This window comes from Cyprinodon tularosa, unplaced genomic scaffold (assembly GCF_016077235.1).
Source record: "Cyprinodon tularosa strain WSP-4 unplaced genomic scaffold, ASM1607723v1 ctg84, whole genome shotgun sequence".
NCBI classification, from domain to species: Eukaryota; Metazoa; Chordata; class Actinopteri; order Cyprinodontiformes; family Cyprinodontidae; genus Cyprinodon; species Cyprinodon tularosa.
Genome location: NW_024039607.1, coordinates 622,618 through 640,950, shown reverse-complemented (window position 1 = coordinate 640,950; position 18,333 = coordinate 622,618). Strand labels below are relative to the sequence as shown.

Below are 18,333 nucleotides of genomic sequence, written 5' to 3'. Positions count from 1 at the left end.
GGGATGAAAAGGAAGGAAGGAAGGAAGGAAGGAAGGAAGGAAGGAAGGAAGGAAGGAAGGAAGGAAGGACGGAAGGAAGGAAGGAAGGAAGGAAGGAAGGAGAAATAAGGAGGGAGGGAGGGAGGGAGGGAGGGAGGGAGGGAGGGAGGGAGGGAGGGAGGGAGGGAGGAAGGAAGGAAGGAAGGAAGGAAGGAAGGAAGGAAATGTAAGGAGGAAGGAAGGAAGGAAGGAAGGAAGGAAGGAAGGAAGGAAGGAAGGAAGGAAGGAAGGAAGGAAGGAAGGAAGGAAGGAAGGAAAAGGAGAAATGAGAGAGGGAGGGATGAGAAGGAAGGAAGGAAGGAAGGAAGGAAGGAAGGAAGGAAGGAAGGAAGGAAGGAAGGAAGGAAGGAAGGAAGGAAGGAAGGAAGGAAGGAAGGAAGGAAGGAAGGAAGGAAGGAAGGAAGGAAGGAGAAATAAGGAGGGAGGGAGGGAGGGAGGGAGGAAGGAAGGAAGGAAGGAAGGAAGGAAGGAAGGAAGGAAGGAAGGAAGGAAGGAAGGAAGGAAGGAAGGAAGGAAGGAAGGAAGGAAGGAAGGAGGTAGGGAGGGAGGGAGGAAGGGAGGGAGGGAGGGAGGGAGGGAGGGAGGGAGGGAGGGAGGGAGGAAGGAAGGAAGGAAGGAAAATGAGAGAGGGAGGGAGGGATGAAAAGGAAGGAAGGAAGGAAGGAAGGAAGGAGCGATGAAAAGGAGAAATGAGGAAGGAAGGAAGGAAGGAAGGAAGGAAGGAAGGAAGGAAGGAAGGAAGGAAGGAAGGAAGAAAAGCAGAAATGAGGAAGGAAGGAAGGAAGGAAGGAAGGAAGAGCAGGAAGGAAGGAAGGAAGGAAGGAAAAGGAGAAATGAGAGAGGGAGGGAGGGATGAAAAGGAAGGAAGGAAGGAAGGAAGGAAGGAAGGAGCGATGAAAAGGAGAAATGAGGAAGGAAGGAAGGAAGGAAGGAAGGAAGGAAGGAAGGAAGGAAGGAAGGAAGGAAGGAAGGAAGGAAGGAAGGAAGGAGGGATGAAAAGCAGAAATGAGGAAGGAAGGAAGGAAGGAAGGAAGGAAGGAAGGAAGGAAGGAAGGAAGGAAGGAAGGAAGGAAGGAAGGAAGGAGGGATGAAAAGCAGAAATGAGGAAGGAAGGAAGGAAGGAAGGAAGGAAGTAAGGAAGGATGAAAAGCAGAAATGAGGAAGGAAGGAAGGAAGGATGAAAAGCAGAAATGAGGAAGGAAGGAAGGAAGGAAGGAAGGAAGGAAGGAAGGAAGGAAGGAAGGAAGGAAGGAAGGAAGGAAGGAAGGAAGGAAGGAAGGAAGGAAGGAAGGAAGGAAGGAAGGAAGGAAGGAAGGAAGGAAGGAAGGAAGGAAGGATCATAAAAGGTTTGCGTAGAATAAACCATGATATTATTGTTTTGTTCTCTTTCAGTTTGGAAGGATCAGAGGAGAAGTTCAGAAACAGAGAGAGTCGACCTGAAGACCTGCAGGTCATTGCTGAGCTGAAGGAGATGGTCACAGAGAGAGAAACTCTCGTCAAAAAACTGGTGGTAAGAAACTGATAACCAGGTCAAAAGAGAGGGGCGGGGGAAAGCTTCAGGCTTCTCTCTATTTGCAAAGACTGATTTCTTTTTAAGACATGGTGGCCTAACAGAAATCTTTCTACACATTTTCTTTTGAAGTTAAAATTAAAAAAATATTATTGATATTGTTATTATTGCTTTTATAGAAAAATGTAAATATTTGTTCTTTCTTTCCTAATTGTATCTTGTTATTTTTTCTAATTAAAGAAAAAGAGTGAAATATTTGCATTGCACAGAAGAGGTCACCTTGTCCCCTTTACAAACTGGAGAAACCATTTTAAAATATGACAGAAATGCTCGGCAAGGAATCATTTATACATTTGGAATATTGTTGCCCACCTTTAATAAAAACGCCAGTACAATATTTCTTCTAACGCTTTGATATGCATAAATGAATATGCAGAAGACAAACATTTTGGTTGTGCAGTTTTAGAAGCAGATCTTCCATTATGAGCCCACAACAACAGTTTTGTTCACTTTTTCTCTAGAGAATAATTCTCTGTGTATTTTGCTAAAGCATCTTTATCTCTTAAGCTGTTAAACTATGTGACGCCCACAGACTGGATAGCACTAGGTGTTAAGGGGGGTTGTCATTTCTTTAGCCACTCTGAAATGGCTAAAATACTTTATCTAAATATCGAATTTAAAATGTTAAAAGTTGAAAAAGTTGAAATACAAATATAATTCATTTTTACAGTCTCTGCAGTGTTCTGTTGCACACTTCTGCATTTGTTGCACCTTGAAACTGCAGAAGTTTAGAAAGTTTAATCTGAAAGAAAGAGGCAGTTTGAGAAGTCAGCAGAGCTTTTTCTGCAGATAGTATGAATGCAGGAAAAACTGCAGAGCCGAGTTTCCTTTTTACTCAGAAAAATCTGCTTACACAACTCATTAAATGTCTCCTTGCCTTCCTATGAGTCCTCTGCAGCTTCCATGCCTGACAGCTAACAGCAGTTTCTCTTCCAGGACGATAAGAAGTTCTACCAGCTGGAACTTGTCAACAGGGAGACCAACTTCAACAAAGTGTTCAACGCCAGTCCTAATGTAGGAGTTATCAACCCACTCATTAAGGTAAGTCCTGCACTGCTGTTATTCAAAGCATCATTCCATGTGCAGATCAAACAGGATAAACAAAAATTAGTTTTTTATACTCAGGTTTGCTTGCAGTTCACACAGCTTGATTTGTATCCATATTTTTTACACATAGAAACCAAACATTTCATGCACTTAATTCTTTAAGAAAAAACTTAAATACTCGTCATTATTTGTACTCAGCCTATTTTTATTTGACACATAGACTAACAGAAGGGGCTAGGAAATAACAATCGCACATCTCGTTCAGAGATCAAAATGCGACAATACGTTGAAAATCTGATGGTGGCAGCAAAAGAGTTGAGTGGAGTGAGGTTCACCTTCCACACAGAGGAAGGTTCTATGGAAACAGCCAGAGCTACAAAGGAATGGGTTGGATTAAAACGAAACATGTTACAGCGGCCCAGTCAAAGTCCAGACCTGTTTCTAACTGATTTTTTTTAGCTATTTTGCAAAGAACAATGGGGAAAAACTATTTTTTTCTGCACAAGTTTTATAACTTCCGGGGTTTGTTTTTGTTGTTACATGTATTTCTTCTCCATGTTGCTGTATGTGTTTTGTCTTTTTTTGTTTGTTTTTGTTTTTCTTATTGTTTCTGTTTCTTTGTGTGGGAACACACAGTTTAAAGTGGTCTCCCTAACCTTTTTATTCCAGCTTCCCTTTGCTTTCCAAGCCATTTGTTGGAGCGAGATGTTTCCTGCTTTGACACATCTCTTCACACATCTTGACTGTCATTCTGCTCAAAGTGACTGCAGCTTTTAAGACTGTGACCGAGCGACGCCGGTCTCCAGACTGATCCATTCTATCTGCTTAAAGCGGTTTTTATTAGGATCAAGTTAGCCTGCTGCTCTTTCCTGTCACTCATCGGCTGGATTTCTGCTTCCTCTAGAGCTTTCCCTGTACTCCATTTGCCCTCTTTCCTTACCCCGCCTCATTTTAGTATTATTTTTGCTTTAAAGTTCCCTTTTGCTCCCTTTTTGACCCCAGTGCCCCTCCTTTTCTTTTTTTTTTGTTTCTGTGTAGCAAAAGAAAAAGAATGAGAAAGCAGCAGCCAGCAGATTCAGCAGCTCTCCTAATCTCAGGGCTCTGGAGGCAGCAGGTATGGGTTTGGGCATTGTGGGCATGGGGACCGGGCAGCCACCGCAGCCCCCGCCCCCGCCCCCAGCCCCACCCAGCCGCCTAGAGCCCATCCCCAACTCCCCCCTCCACCACCTAGAGCTCAACTCCAACAAACCTCTTGCCCCGCCGACCCCTCCCACCGAACCCAAGAAGTTCATGAGGTGAGACCGTTTTCGCTGACAGGCAGCAGCTCGTAAACCGTTAATCATCCAGCAGCAGCTTTTGGTGGAGACTTTGATCAGAAGTTTTATTAAACCTTAAAAAAAAATCTAAATTCTAGAAAACTTCACAGTTCCTGGTTCTGTATTAATTTTAAACTCCATTCTGTGTTTTCATAAAGAGCCTTTTTTAAGGTTATTCTAACTAAAAGCCCGATAGGTACTGATTTTAAAGTTTGCTGATCCCCCTCTTTAGAACAGTATTTACATCCTTTTTGGTTGATTTACAGCAGTTACAAGAGATTTACTTTACATATTTTTATTATTACATTTTTAAGGATTTCCTCCAAAGTTCCATCAGACAAAGAATTAGAAATGGCTTAATATCAGCTTTCTTAACTTAAATGACAAGTATATCTTACAGAGACTCCTGGGCATTGTTAGCCACCCAGTACGATTGAAATTATTGGCTATAGATCCTTTTCATGTCCAGCTGTTTCGTTTTTAAAAACAAGAAATGTCTTGGTGTTTTCGAAGTTTTCCTAAATGTATTTTTAATCCTATTCAGTGTAACACCACATGATAAATGTTCCACTAATCAAAAAGAGTAGAGGATAACAGTCAAGCTTTGCTTTTACCCAGGAGTCACTGATTTACTTTTTATTTTATTGTTGTTTTCAACTATTTTTTTTCATCCAATTTTTTTTGTAAAAATGAGTACCTAATACCAAAATAGATCAAGAAGTTTAAGATAAGAATAATGTTTTCTTTTGCGTTTTTTGCACTTTCATTAAACTACTAATATTAGGAAACGGATAAAACTTCTTATTTTAATGTACGGTAATCATTAAGTCTGAATTAAACAAGTTTTTATTCTGAGAAAGTAATTGCATCTATTTTGTCAAACTGGCAGCTCCGTCATTTTAAATTCCAGATGTTGTTTTACTTAGAAAACACAATAAGGGATAGTTATTCTTTTGTTGTTTTCCACTCTTTAAGCTTGATTTCTAAAACTTAATTATTTAATTTAAAGATAATGACACTACACTGACATCATTATACTGCTTCATGTTTTAATAGATTACACTTACAGTATTGATAGATAAAAATATGGACGGTTTACAAAAGCACTGTTTAATTAGTGCGAATATTTGCGTTTTCTCTGTTGTAGCATAGCAGCAGGCCGGGGTTAACAAATGCTAAATAAGTGTGAACGTTGACTAGACTGTTTGTGTTTAGTTATAGGGCAGAGGTCACGGATTAGGGGACCGTGGTCCCGATCTGGACCCACCTGCTGACTAATCCGGACCCAACCTGATTTAAAACATTTATAAATTACCGCATGTTGTCTGACGACAGTTTTTAACCCTGAAATCCAACGTCCTCTGCTCCGCCCGCTGCGCTCCAGACCTCCTGCCCAAAGCAATGCTTAAAGCCTCCGCTGTTCATCTGTCTTGCTCTGCTCCGACTTCCTCGGAGCTCAAGGAAATCATGCGCTATATTATTATTAAATTCAGGAGCAAAACATGCAGACAAAAAAGCTTAATTTAATATGACATATGAAAAAAATCCCCACCATCATCCAGCCAGCATATGTTCAGTTTCTCCCCAAATATTTTTGTTTTGTTTGTAACAGGGATAACTAGGATCATACATGGTTTGTATGAACTATGTTTGTTCTCTGCTTCCAAACTCAGCATCTCTTCATCCAGGCCTGAGATGAGAAGGTTCTTTTGAAGTTGTGAGAGGCGCTCTCTGGCGTTTTGATTGTATTTGATTAAACTTTTAAGCCTCTTACTATAAAATAAATATTTAGATCGAGTTGAGAAATATGCTTCCTGGTATGTTGAAGTACCAATAGTTTGCATCCAATCATTTAAAACAAAAAGTCTTAGTTTTTGAGAATATATAAGCTCACGAATGAGCCTGGAATGGCTTTAGAATGGCTTTGTCTCCATTCAAACCCAGGTTTAAAGCCTTGCAGGGCAGCATAAAGCCCATTAAGCCATAAAAAAGGGGGAAAAAACAGTCAGTTCAGGTGTTTTATAAAATATGTGAATCAGGAAATTGTCTATATACCAAACTGAACGATTGTTGTACTTCAAAAAACACTTTAGATTTTAAAATGCACAATTTTTCTAATTTTTTCTTTATTTAAAAATTCATTGTATAACATGGATGCATAAGAACCTCATTTTACGTCAGTGTTAAATTCTGTTTAAAGTAAAAGATTATAATTAATAATCTCTCTGGTTTACTGGTTGATGATTTTCTTTATTCAGACCCGCTGATTTTTAATTGGTTACCCCTCTTATAGGGTATGCACTAGCCTCGTGAGACCATCCTGATCTCGCGAGCTTTCAAGGTTTCACTCGCAGATCAGTCTGGAGACTCTCCGTTAAAGAAAATTTGGAGCCGTTCACCAAACGAACGTCCAATCAGCGTTGGCTTTGAGGCGGGTTGAGGTGTGACGCAACGAGAAGCGCAACAGTTCAGTCTAAAGAACATGGCGGCTTCAGCCGATGAAACTAGCGTTAGCGTGGCTATCGAGCAAGTTTTATCGGAATTACAGAGTATTTCTTCACTGAAAGAAGAGCAAAACACTGCTCTGGAGGCTTTTCTCAGAGGAAAAGATGGTTTTGCCCGCTCTCCCGACTGGTTTCTGCAAGAGTAGCCTGGCTTGTGGTTGTGTTTTCGTCGTCGCTCTGTTAGTACGTCATATGCTTCGTTGATCTGATTGGTTTATTTGGCCTGTCTATCACCAACATAGGCCAATCAGCTAACCAGTATTTTCGCCTCTTACCAAAATTACTTCAACGGAAGGTTTCCAGATGGATATGCGGAGCAAATCCATCTGGCGGAGTCTAAAATTAACCTTTGATATGTTACGTATTTCAATGCTAATAATAGAGTGCTAATGAACATCACTGAAGCTTATTAGCATATTAGCATGTGCAACAGGCTAACACACAAACTGGTGCAGAACATGCACACAGTTGATGATTTATTGTATTTATTTCTTTACATAAGTGAATTGCACAAAATACAATATCTTTAAATTGCTCTTAGCCTAAACTATGACTTTATGCTAATGATGCGTTCCAATCCCGCCTTCACTGCCAGGTTTTTGGCACTAAATGGGCGAAAAACACTAAAATAAAATTTTTTCTTTGGGTATTTTTCTAAATGTGGTGTTAAAAGATATGTCCCTGATTTTCAGAATATAAAATATTTAGAAATATTTTGTTCTGCACTTACAAGGTTTAGCTTTTTCTTTAATCTGACATAAAAACATGCAGCTCAGAATGACAGTTTTTTAAAGCTCTGTCTGCCACCTAAATCTTTACATTCAGTTTTTTTTTAAGCATTATGTTAAATAAAAGACAAAAACAAATTTAAAACTGTCTAAAAACACATATGATGACATAATATCTCAATGATTTAATTTAAAATATGCTAAATTTAAAAACATAATGACTTCATTATAACTTCAGCAGTTATATAAAGTTTGTGTGGAGCCTGTTTGATCACTTAGGTTTGGTATTTTACTGAGTTTTTCTCTACAGCAAGGAGGTTCAGCAAACAATCAATAAAATAAAAAAAATAGGAGACAGTTTCCTGCTTTTGTTTAACAAAGCTTTCAACTTTTCCTTAAATCACTGACCCTCCACTGACTGCTTTCTGGTGCAGCACATTTCAACTCGCATCACAGCTTCTGAAATAAACTACAGACTTTAAGGAGCAAAAAATGAAGCCTGGACATAAACACAGCCGTCCCACGTTTGACTAAAGCTTCAAAGAATGGCATTGGAATGCAAAAGGGGCATGTTCTTATTCCCTTGTTTTAAGTCTTTTTCAGTTGTGTCCATCAGCGTTTAAATATTGTGTGCATGCATACAGGGTTTTTTTTTTCTGTGATGGAAGTTATAACACTTGTCAGCAATCGTTGTGGTTTGCGTTGTGTTATTTTGTGTTGCTCCATCCTCATGTAAAGTTCAGCATGTTGCTCTTTCCTCCCAGGCTCTGTGACGTGTTCGCTGTTCTTATGAGCAATGTGTTATTTTGAAGTTACGATGAAGCAGATGCTGCCCTGTGCAGTTATGGACTGTTGCGTCTGTGACCTCTGATCCAGAAACAGCTCAACTCCACACAGTTCAACAAACAACTCTTTAATTTCACATCTACGTTGATAAATTATGTAACAAGCTTCATGCAAGAATACATTTAGAGTCTCTTTTTTTTTGCATGGCAGGTGGTGTATTCTGATGGAAAGTGTTTGGGTGTGTAGAGCATGTGTGCTGCATGCTTTCCTGCAGGGTTCATGTCAAGAACGGAACAAGGTTGCTGCTTTACGAAAAGTTCGGGACAAACCTCTGTGTGCACACACACATACACACCCACACATCAACTAAAAACAAAGATGGAATGTTCTAGCAATACAGCAATACATTCACACACTGCCACCTTAAGTACAGACAGCCTGTGGTCTGACAGTGGATTCAGTTCATTTGTTTAGATTTTAATCACTTCAGAGGCGGAGCTAGAGGGGGGTAAGAGGTCGTCACGGCCACCCTTAGCCACTCATAGGCCAAACCGTGGCCATAACTCACCAGATCCTCCAAACAGTTCCCCTCTTAAGCCTGAAACCAGGTTGTCTTTTTGTTTGTCGCAGTTTACGCAGATATGCCCACCCCCCTCCGCAGACACTATGGTGCCCTCCCCAAACTTGTAGGTGACCGCAGACAGCGTTGCAGGGAGGAGAGAAAGGAGGCCTCTGATTGGTCTATTCTACATCCGCTCTACACTACTGTTTGGTACCTAATGGCAGAAACTCTGGCTGTAGTGCCGTCCACATTGCCTGGCGCAATAAAGGATGCTAGTTTGTTGCTTTGGGCAACGGTCAGTTGGTTTAGCCTTGTGAGACCATCCTGATCTTGCGAGCTTTCAAGGTTTCACTCGCAGATCAGTCTGGCTACTTTCCGTTAGAGAAAATTTGGAGCCGTTCACCATACGAACGTCCAATCAGCGTTGGCTTTGAGGCAGGTTGAGGTGTGACGCAACTAGAAGTGCAACAGTTCAGTCTAAAGAACATGGCGGGCACCTGAAATTGTGCCTTTTATTTTCAAATTATCTTTACATAAACGGCAAATATCCTTTGCCGACATGTTGCTTATTTGCTGAGCTAACGAGCCTTTACCTGCAGCAGCAAGAGTAGCCTGGCTTGTGGTTGTGTTTTCGTCGTCGCTCTGTTAGTACGTCATATGCTTCGTTGATCTGATTGGTTTATTTGGCCCGTCTATCACCAACATAGGCCAATCAGCTAACCAGTATTTTCGCCCCTTCCCAAAATTACTTCAACGGAAGGTTTCCAGATGGATATGCGGAGCAAATCCATCTGGCGGAGTCAGGTTACAGTTGGTTTACACTTGAAGCCAAAACATGCAGCCAGACATGGCCAGTCTTTCAGGAACACTCACGGGTGAACTGTGTGTCGTCCAGCGTTGGATGAGGAGTTCTAGATGGTGAACAAGCTTGTCAAACTGACACACAGACACCCACAATCCTAGCTAGTTCGTGATTGTCCCTCCTGTGTTGTGGCGTGGAATAACAGGGCAGACCACGCTTCAAAATTGGGCATAAATCAAAAATATCTGCGCCATACCTGCGACAAGCTCACTGCGACACACTGCTGTGGAGGTATATAACCCTTTAACCAGAGGAGGGCAGCAGTGATGCTTTAAAGTGGATCTCCAACACAAACTCAAAATACTGTGCTAATCTGTCAAGATCATATTTTATCCTCCGAGGTTCACATCAGGTGTTCATGTAAGTTATTTTTCATAACCAGGCACATACATATACACTGCTCAAAAAAGTTAAAGGAACACTTTGAAAACACATCAGATCTCAATGGGGCAAAAATCATGCTGTTAATTTATACTGATATGGACTGGGTGATGTGTTAGGAACAAAAGGATGCCACTTCATTTGATGGAAATAAAAATTATCAACATACATCAACTGAATTCAAAGACACCCCAAAAATTACAGTGAAAAAATTATGCGGCAGGCAGGCTAGTCCATTTTGCTGAAATTTCATTGCAGCAACTCAAAATGGTATTCAGTCATTTGTATTGCCCCCACGTGCGTGTATGCATGCCTGACAACGTCACGGCATGCTCCTAATGAGACGACGCATGGCGTCCTGGGGTATCTCCTCCCAGATCTGGACACGGGCATCACTGAGCTCTTGGACAGTCTGAGGTAAAACCTGGCGGCGTTGGATGGATGGAAACATAATGTCTGAGAGGTGTTCTACTGGATTTAGGTCAGGTGAGCATGGGGGTCAATCAATGGTATCAATTCCTTCATCCTCCAGGAACTGCCTGCATGCTCTCGCTACATGAGGCCGGGCGTTGTCGTACACAAGGAGGAACCCAGGACCCACTGCACCAGCATAGGGTCTGACAATGGGTGCAAGGATTTCATCCCGATACCTAATGGCAGTCACCCCTTGCTCACACTGGCTCCGGTGCGGTTACCGAGCCGACGGAGACCGCAACTCCCGCACACCCCCTCTCACACCGCCCTTTTGACTACGGTGCGGTGCGGCTCCGGCAACAGGTCCGGAGATTTAACAGAAGTTCACTTGAGTTCACGTAACTTCACGCGATAACACGGCCTAAATAAGGATATTTGCGAGAGCTTGTTAGTAAAGAATTACAATAGTCCAGCCTTGAAGTAACAAATGCATGGACTAGTTTCTCAGCATCACCCCTGGATAGGAGATTTCTAATTTTTGCAATGTTCCTCAGATGAAAGAAGGATGTCTGTCTTTCATGTCTGTCACATGTGCTCAGGGCGAACCTGCTCTCATCTGTGAAAAGCACAGGGCGCCAGTGGCGGACTTGCCAATTCTGGTGTTCTGTGGCAAATGCCAATCGAGTTCCACGGTGCCGGGCAGTGAGCACAGGGCCCACTAGAGGACGTCGGACCCTCAGGCCACCCTTGTGAAGTCTGTTTCTGATTGTTTGGTCAGAGACATCCACACCAGTTGCCTGCTGGATGGCATTCTGCAGGGCTCTGGCAGTGCTCCTCCTGCTCCTCCTTGCACAAAGGAGCAGATACCGGTCCTGCTGATGGGTTGTAGACCTTCTACGGCCCTGTCCAGCTCTCCTGGAGTAACTGCCTGTCTCCTGGAATCTCCTCCATGCTCTTGAGTTTTTGCTGAGAGACACAGCAAACCTTCTGGCAATGACACGTTTTGATGTGCCATCCTGGAGGAGTTGGACTGCCTGCGCAACTATTGTAGGGTCGGGCTAGTGCCTCACGCCAACAGTAGTGACAGTGACCCAAATGCAAAACTGGTGAAAAAGATGAGGAGGGGAAAGATGTCAGTGGCCTCCACCTGTAAAACCGTTCCTGTCTTGATGGTTGTCTCGTTGTTGCCCTTCTACTGCACCTGTTGTTAATTTCATTAACACCAAAGCAGCAGAAACTGATTAACCCCTTCTACTACTTACTTGACCAAATCAATATCCCAGAAGTTTAATTAACTTGATGCTATACTCTGATTATAAAGTGTTCCTTTAATTTTTTTGAGTAGTGCATAATATTCATAATGTTTTAAAGACATTTTCAGTTCCCACAGTCCCTGAATGCAACAGCTGGAAAGAGCTCCTGTGTTGAGCAGTTAATCATGATTCCAAACCTCAGTCTGAGGCTCCGCCCTCCACGCCAAAACAATGCTTTAAATTTGAAGCTTAAAAAAAAAAAAAAACGGAAGTTTGAAGAGAATCTTAAAAGTACTTTTCAGTTTTTTTTTTTTTTCAGGGTAAACTTGGCCCAAACTTAGCTCCATTAATATGTACATATTTAATGTTTGCTATAATGTGTATATATATATGTATATATATATATATATATATATATATATATATATATATATATATATATGTATATATATATATATATATATATATATATATATATATATATATATATATATATATATATATATATATATACACATATATATATATATATATATATATATATATATATATACACTATATTGCCAAAAGTATTTGCTCACCCATCCAAATTATTGGAATCAGGTGTTCCAATCACTTCCATGGCCACAGGTGTATAAATTCAAGCACCTAGGCATGCAGACTGTTTTTACAAACATTTGTGAAAGAATGGGTCGCTCTCAGGAGCTCAGTGAATTCCAGCGTGGAACTGTGATAGGATGCCACCTGTGCAACAAATCCAGTCGTGAAATTTCCTCGCTCCTAAATATTCCACAGTCAACTGTCAGCTGTATTATAAGAAAATGGAAGTGTTTGGGAACGACAGCAACTCAGCCACGAAGTGGTAGGCCACGTAAACTGACGGAGCGGGGTCAGCGGATGCTGACGCGCATAGTGCGAAGAGGTCGCCAACTTTCTGCAGAGTCAATCACTACAGACCTCCAAACTTCATGTGGCCTTCAGATTAGCTCAAGAACAGTGCGCAGAGAGCTTCATGGAATGGGTTTCCATGGTCGAGCAGCTGCATCCAAGCCATACATCACCAAGTGCAATGCAAAGCGTCGGATGCGGTGGTGTAAAGCACGCCGCCACTGGACTCTAGAGCAGTGGAGACGCGTTCTCTGGAGTGACGAATCGCGCTTCTCCATCTGGCAATCTGATGGACGGGTCTGGGTTTGGCGGTTGCCAGGAGAACGGTACTTGTCTGACTGCATTGTGCCAAGTGTAAAGTTTGGTGGAGGGGGGATTATGGTGTGGGGTTGTTTTTCAGGAGCTGGGCTTGGCCCCTTAGTTCCAGTGAAAGGAACTCTGAATGCTTCAGCATACCAAGACATTTTGGACAATTCCATGCTCCCAACTTTGTGGGAACAGTTTGGAGCTGGCCCCTTCCTCTTCCAACATGACTGTGCACCAGTGCACAAAGCAAGGTCCATAAAGACATGGATGACAGAGTCTGGTGTGGATGAACTTGACTGGCCTGCACAGAGTCCTGACCTCAACCCGATAGAACACCTTTGGGATGAATTAGAGCGGAGACTGAGAGCCAGGCCTTCTCGTCCAACATCAGTGTGCGACCTCACAAATGCGCTTCTGGAAGAATGGTCAAAAATTCCCATAAACACACTCCTAAACCTTGTGGACAGCCTTCCCAGAAGAGTTGAAGCTGTTCTAGCTGCAAAGGGTGGACCGACGTCATATTGAACCCTATGGATTAGGAACGGGATGTCACTTAAGCTCATATGTGAGTCAAGGCAGGTGAGCAAATACTTTTGGCAATATAGTGTATATATATATATATAAAATCCCACCATTTCATCACTAAAACGATCCAACCATCAGCTGAATTAAGACTCCCGGTAGTGAGGAAATGCACACATCTCCAAATTGTGCATGCAGGCTGTTTGCTGTCAAACCAAGAAGCTGTGAGTTTTTCTGTATTTGCCGAAATAAATGAACAGAACAGATCGCTTTATCAGAGTAAGATGATAGAACGGGGTTTCATGCCCAGCAGAATAAACTGGATGGTAAACAAGAATACTTCTATTGCCTCCTGTTACTCATATGAAAGCCTGAAACCTTTAGACTTTCTTTAGATATGATAAAAGACGATATGATGTGTCTGTCATGGCGGTGATGTTGGGATCGATTCACAGGAAAGTTGCAGGAATAATTTTTACCTTTATACTGAGATCAGGTTGTTATTATTATTAGGTTAGATTAGGATTAGATTAGGTTTTTATTATTATTAAGTCCAGCAATGTGGAGGACTTAAAGACAACAGGACAGTTGGTGAAAAATAGTCCAGTTTTGATTTTTGTCCTGATCTCCTAGATCAGGGGTCACCAACCTTTTTAAGGCTGAGGGCCACTTCAAGGGTACCGAGACTTAGGAAGGGCGACCATTACTGACCCATGAGCTGCAAGGGTTAGCGTTAGCCTAAACTTTGTTCATTATCAACCTATTTTTATTGTTTCTGTTCATTTCTAAGTTTATTTAGACATTGTCATTTTGAAATCTCTAGAATAAAATAAAATTTCAAACTTAGCCCACTGGTGGGTTGTTCTTTATTTAGAAGACTCTGAGGGCCCCCCATGTGGTCCTTGAGGGCACCGCGTTTGTGACCCCTGCTCTAGATATTGTGTGGTATGTATTCAGAAAGTACAGTCAACCAGCAATAAAGTTTCTTTTTTTAAGCTTACAGCATCCCTGGATGTGATTGGCTGCAAAACGCTCCAGTTCTGATCCTCCAACTCTTATTCTACCCAGTTTTGACTAAACACAGGGATGTGTGCTTTCCAAATTTTCTGACATTGGATTCATGGCATCCGTTTAAATTCAGTATTTTGGACCTTTAGACTCCATCGTTCCTCCTGATACTGTCTTATCATGCTCTTTCTTCTTTTGCTTTCTCATGTATCATCTCCCCTCTATTTTCTTTTGCATGCCTTTTCCACCCTACTCCCCCCGTTTCTGCTTCTCTCCTTACATTTTGATCACATTCCTACTCTTCTTCCATCTTGATTTCTGCACAACTTGCAATTTAAACCCAGATTTTGTATTTTTATAAAAAGGAATTTGCTACGCTGATTTAATATATTATGTGTGCAGTTGAAATGAATGTTTTCTTGATCAGTGACCCTCTAGAGGTTCAGTTAGATTCATTATACTGTAGTCAGATGGGAAGAAACCGACTTTCTTGAACAGAAAAAATAGCAAAAAACTTTAATGTCACTTAGGGGTTCTGGGACTGTTTGTTTTAGAAGTAGCCAATTAAGGAAGCAGGAACGCCTAAAGTAGGTGTTTGTTTTTAGCACTTAACCTAATTAGATCAAACCCCGGGGAGCATGTTTTCACCCCAAAGACACAAGACAGATCGCATCTGCAGCTTCCTGCCGTCATACAGACAAAAATACCATCATGTATCAACATATTTCTATCAGAAAACATGTCCTGAATAAAAACAAAATAGCTGGAGGAAAATTCACACATTAATGAAACTTATAACTATGTAAAATACTTATTTCCTCTTCAGAGTTTTTTTTTTTTACACAAAAATGACCTGAATTTATTCAACAGTTGTTTAAAATATGATACAAACTGTGATCATTTGAAGAAATCATTCACATCTAAAAACACCTAAAACCCTGCAGACCAGAAAAAAACACAAACTTTGACATTTGCTAAAACCATCAGCTGTCAGTAGTCACACATGGTGGTGGTAGTGGGATGGTCTGGGCCTGCTTGAGAAATAATCATTATAATTATTCTAATTATTCATAATATAATTATGAGAAACATAATTTTACTACAAAATCCCGAGCTCTACCTTCAGTTTGGGACTTTAGAGGTTCATAGTCATGTTATTCGTCAATTTTTTATTTATAGACCAGTACCTCCCTCTGGTTTTATTTTTCTTTTACTGACAAATTACTGCATCCTGCTGGTTTAGTATTTTATATTTTTGTCCTTTCAGCTCTTTTTTTTTGCCATTTTGTTGGTAAATATATCCTTTCTGTGTATATATACTGGAACGGTATTACATCGCTGTAGTTATACTGCCCCCTTGTGGACTTAAAGGTTGCTCACATATTTGTCCTCTTCAGAATGAGCAGTTTAATGTGTTGCTGTATTGTGCTGAACAACATCAATTTATTCTAAGAAATCCCAGATCTGTCTAGTTTTGTTCAGGAAACAATTTTATTGTTAAATGAGAAGATTTCTGCTGCTCAGTTTGTGACAGATCGATGAGAAAAAAAGCTTTTTACTTTCCAGAAAGGCACAAAGTTGAAGACTCTAAGTTGTGACAATCCTGGATAAATCTTCTGTCACCAAAAGGTTTAGGTGAATTTAAACGAACTTGAGAAGTAAAAGAAGCCGAACTTTAATAAGATCTGACCTAAACCGTGTTTATTCTAACCCTGACTTCCTCTCTGATCCTGTTGTTCTGCTTCGGTTCCTCCCCCTGAAGCCCTCCTGAGACCAAGGACTCCTCCATCGACTCGGCCGATGCTCAGCGCCAGGAGTGGTTCGCCCAGTACTTCTCCTTTTGATTGACCAGAACTTGGAAAAAGGATTCAGCATGTCAACCAAACTTAAAGAAAAACATTCGAGAAAAAAAAATCTTGGGGAAAAAAAAAAATAGAAAAATTGTTGAAACTATTTGTTATTTATTGTCATTGAAAGGTTTGGGTTCAGTTTGCTTCATTTTCAGTCAGAGCGGAGCCTTATTGAGCGTCAGTGAAGCACGCCAAGTCATTTATTATCACTTTTGGCAGAGATGTAAAGGCGACTGAGCTCCTGCTGACTGGGAGGAAAGTGAAGTGAACCCGACCCTGGCATCAGATGTCTTCACTCTGATCTGATTGTTTCACTGTGGACGAGTTTCTCTCTTAGTACAGTGATAATAATCATCTCTATGTTCAATGTTTACTTTCTTTACTTTCTGATTTCTGTTGCAGTTTCTTTGAGCTAGAAAGCGCCGAGTGGTGCAATATCATGCTGCTAAATGCCATAGTTGGATTAAAGTGAGAATTAAATATATATATAAAAAATAAATAAATGGTAGGTAATTGTGCTTTCTCTCTCTCTCTATCTCTCTGTATGTGGGTCTACTGCACACAGCATTTTAGACTAGGAGGGCTGATCCAAGACCAGTTCCCCCTCCTTCTTTCTGGTGACATTCACCTGATCCTAGATCAGTTACGCGTCTCCATGAATACAGGCTCGGACTTTAGGATGGTTTGTTACAGCTGCGTAGACGTTTCAGCAGATTTTGGTAGAATATTCAAACCCGTTTGTATGGTTGTCTGTCTCAACACAGATATAATGATGTCTCACTGATTTTAAAAACAAAATAGCATTTTATATTTATAATATAATGTGTATGCTTAATAAAGAATTATTGTGACATTTAGCTGGTCTGTCATTTGTTTGACTGAAATTAGGAAGAAAATGTAAATGGTTTATTTTAATTTGTTGTTCAAAACGTGTTTTTTGTTTTATACCCCCCCCTGCAATCTTTTCCACTAATTGAAATGTGTTTGAATAAACATTAACATGAATTCAACACACTGTAGTAAACAGATAAATGGAGGCAGAAGATGTCTTTCAGTCATCAATGCACGCATTCAGCGACACACAGGAGCTCTTTCAAGCTGGGCACCTTTTCATTCACAACACCTGTTCCATCAACCAGGAATCAGAATAAATTCACACTTGAAAAAAATAGAAATCTAGAAAAGTCATTTTATCTTAAAATAAATACATTTGTTCTTGGGTTGAGGAGGTAAAAGAGACATTTTGCTGATGGAACAAAAGAATTTATCTTATTTTAAGAGTAAAAATACTCATTCAATTAGCAAAATATCTCATTTACCTACTCAAATTAAGGGTAAATACACTTAATTTAAGACATTTTTACTTATTTCTAGATTGCTTTTCCAGTGCAGAAATATTTTAATAATCCCAGGGCAAAATTACTTTTGTTACATGACTCCATCTGTAATATAGTGGCTATAGGACCAGTTTGATATAACACACTTTCATACAATATATATAGGGGGTCACGGCTCCATCTCGCCATCAGTTTGGGGGTCCTTGGCCTGGAAACTGTTAAAGACTCCTGACGTAAATTATCTAAACTATCATTAAACAAATTAAAGTATTGCACTTCTTTATTTACCTCTATTTACCAGTGGCGTCCCACCATCCCAATGACCTTGATTAAGACATAAAAAACATAAATTAAAAATGTATATTTTATGATTTATATTTATAAAATATTTTGAATATATATTGATATATATATTTTTTTTAGATGTGCAAGATAAATATTTAAGCTTTTGCACTTTTTTAGAAAAGGCACAGAATAATGAACAATCTGGGATTCAAACAATATAACAGTGTGCTTTTTCTAGGAGTTTGTTAATTTGCATAGTTGCTCTTAAATAAACACAATCTCAGAAAATAAGTACTTATTAAAAAATATAAAGCTGACTAATAGCTTCTCCATTATTAATCTGGAATCTTTTTTTTAGGTTTGAGACACAATATTGGACCATGCGAAACACAAATTTGCCTCCACAAAGCCTTAGAAGGGCAACATTTATGTACAAAAAGTAAACCTGTACATGAAATTGTTTATGTATATATATATATATATATATATATATATATAGTTTATAGTGCCCTATAAAGGTTTAAAGTCTAACAAGGTTCAACATTTAAAATATGAAGACGGAATATTAAGTACATTTTTTGGCTGCAGTGATTCATAGGGTAGTGCTATACAACAAGGAGCCGCTAGAGGGCGCCATAAATGTTGGGGATTCTTTTTTCTGATGACGTAATTTGA

At 40.2% G+C, this 18,333-nt stretch overlaps 1 protein-coding gene across 2 annotated transcripts in view; it reads left to right on the top strand.

Annotated features, from left to right (window-relative positions):
* fam184a (family with sequence similarity 184 member A) overlaps positions 1-16,893 on the top strand; it is a 274,942-nt gene extending 258,049 nt beyond the window's left edge. Inside the window, exons 19-22 of one of the 2 annotated variants that reach the window (XM_038272732.1) lie at positions 1,432-1,549; positions 2,546-2,650; positions 3,695-3,951; positions 15,949-16,893. In XM_038272732.1, coding sequence (XP_038128660.1) covers positions 1,432-1,549; positions 2,546-2,650; positions 3,695-3,951; positions 15,949-16,030 — 562 coding nt within the window. In that variant the 3' untranslated portion in view covers positions 16,031-16,893. The remainder of the gene's footprint in view (positions 1-1,431; positions 1,550-2,545; positions 2,651-3,694; positions 3,952-15,948) is intronic. The other variant, XM_038272733.1, reaches the window with a different exon arrangement.
* Positions 16,894-18,333: the final 1,440 nt, after the last annotated feature.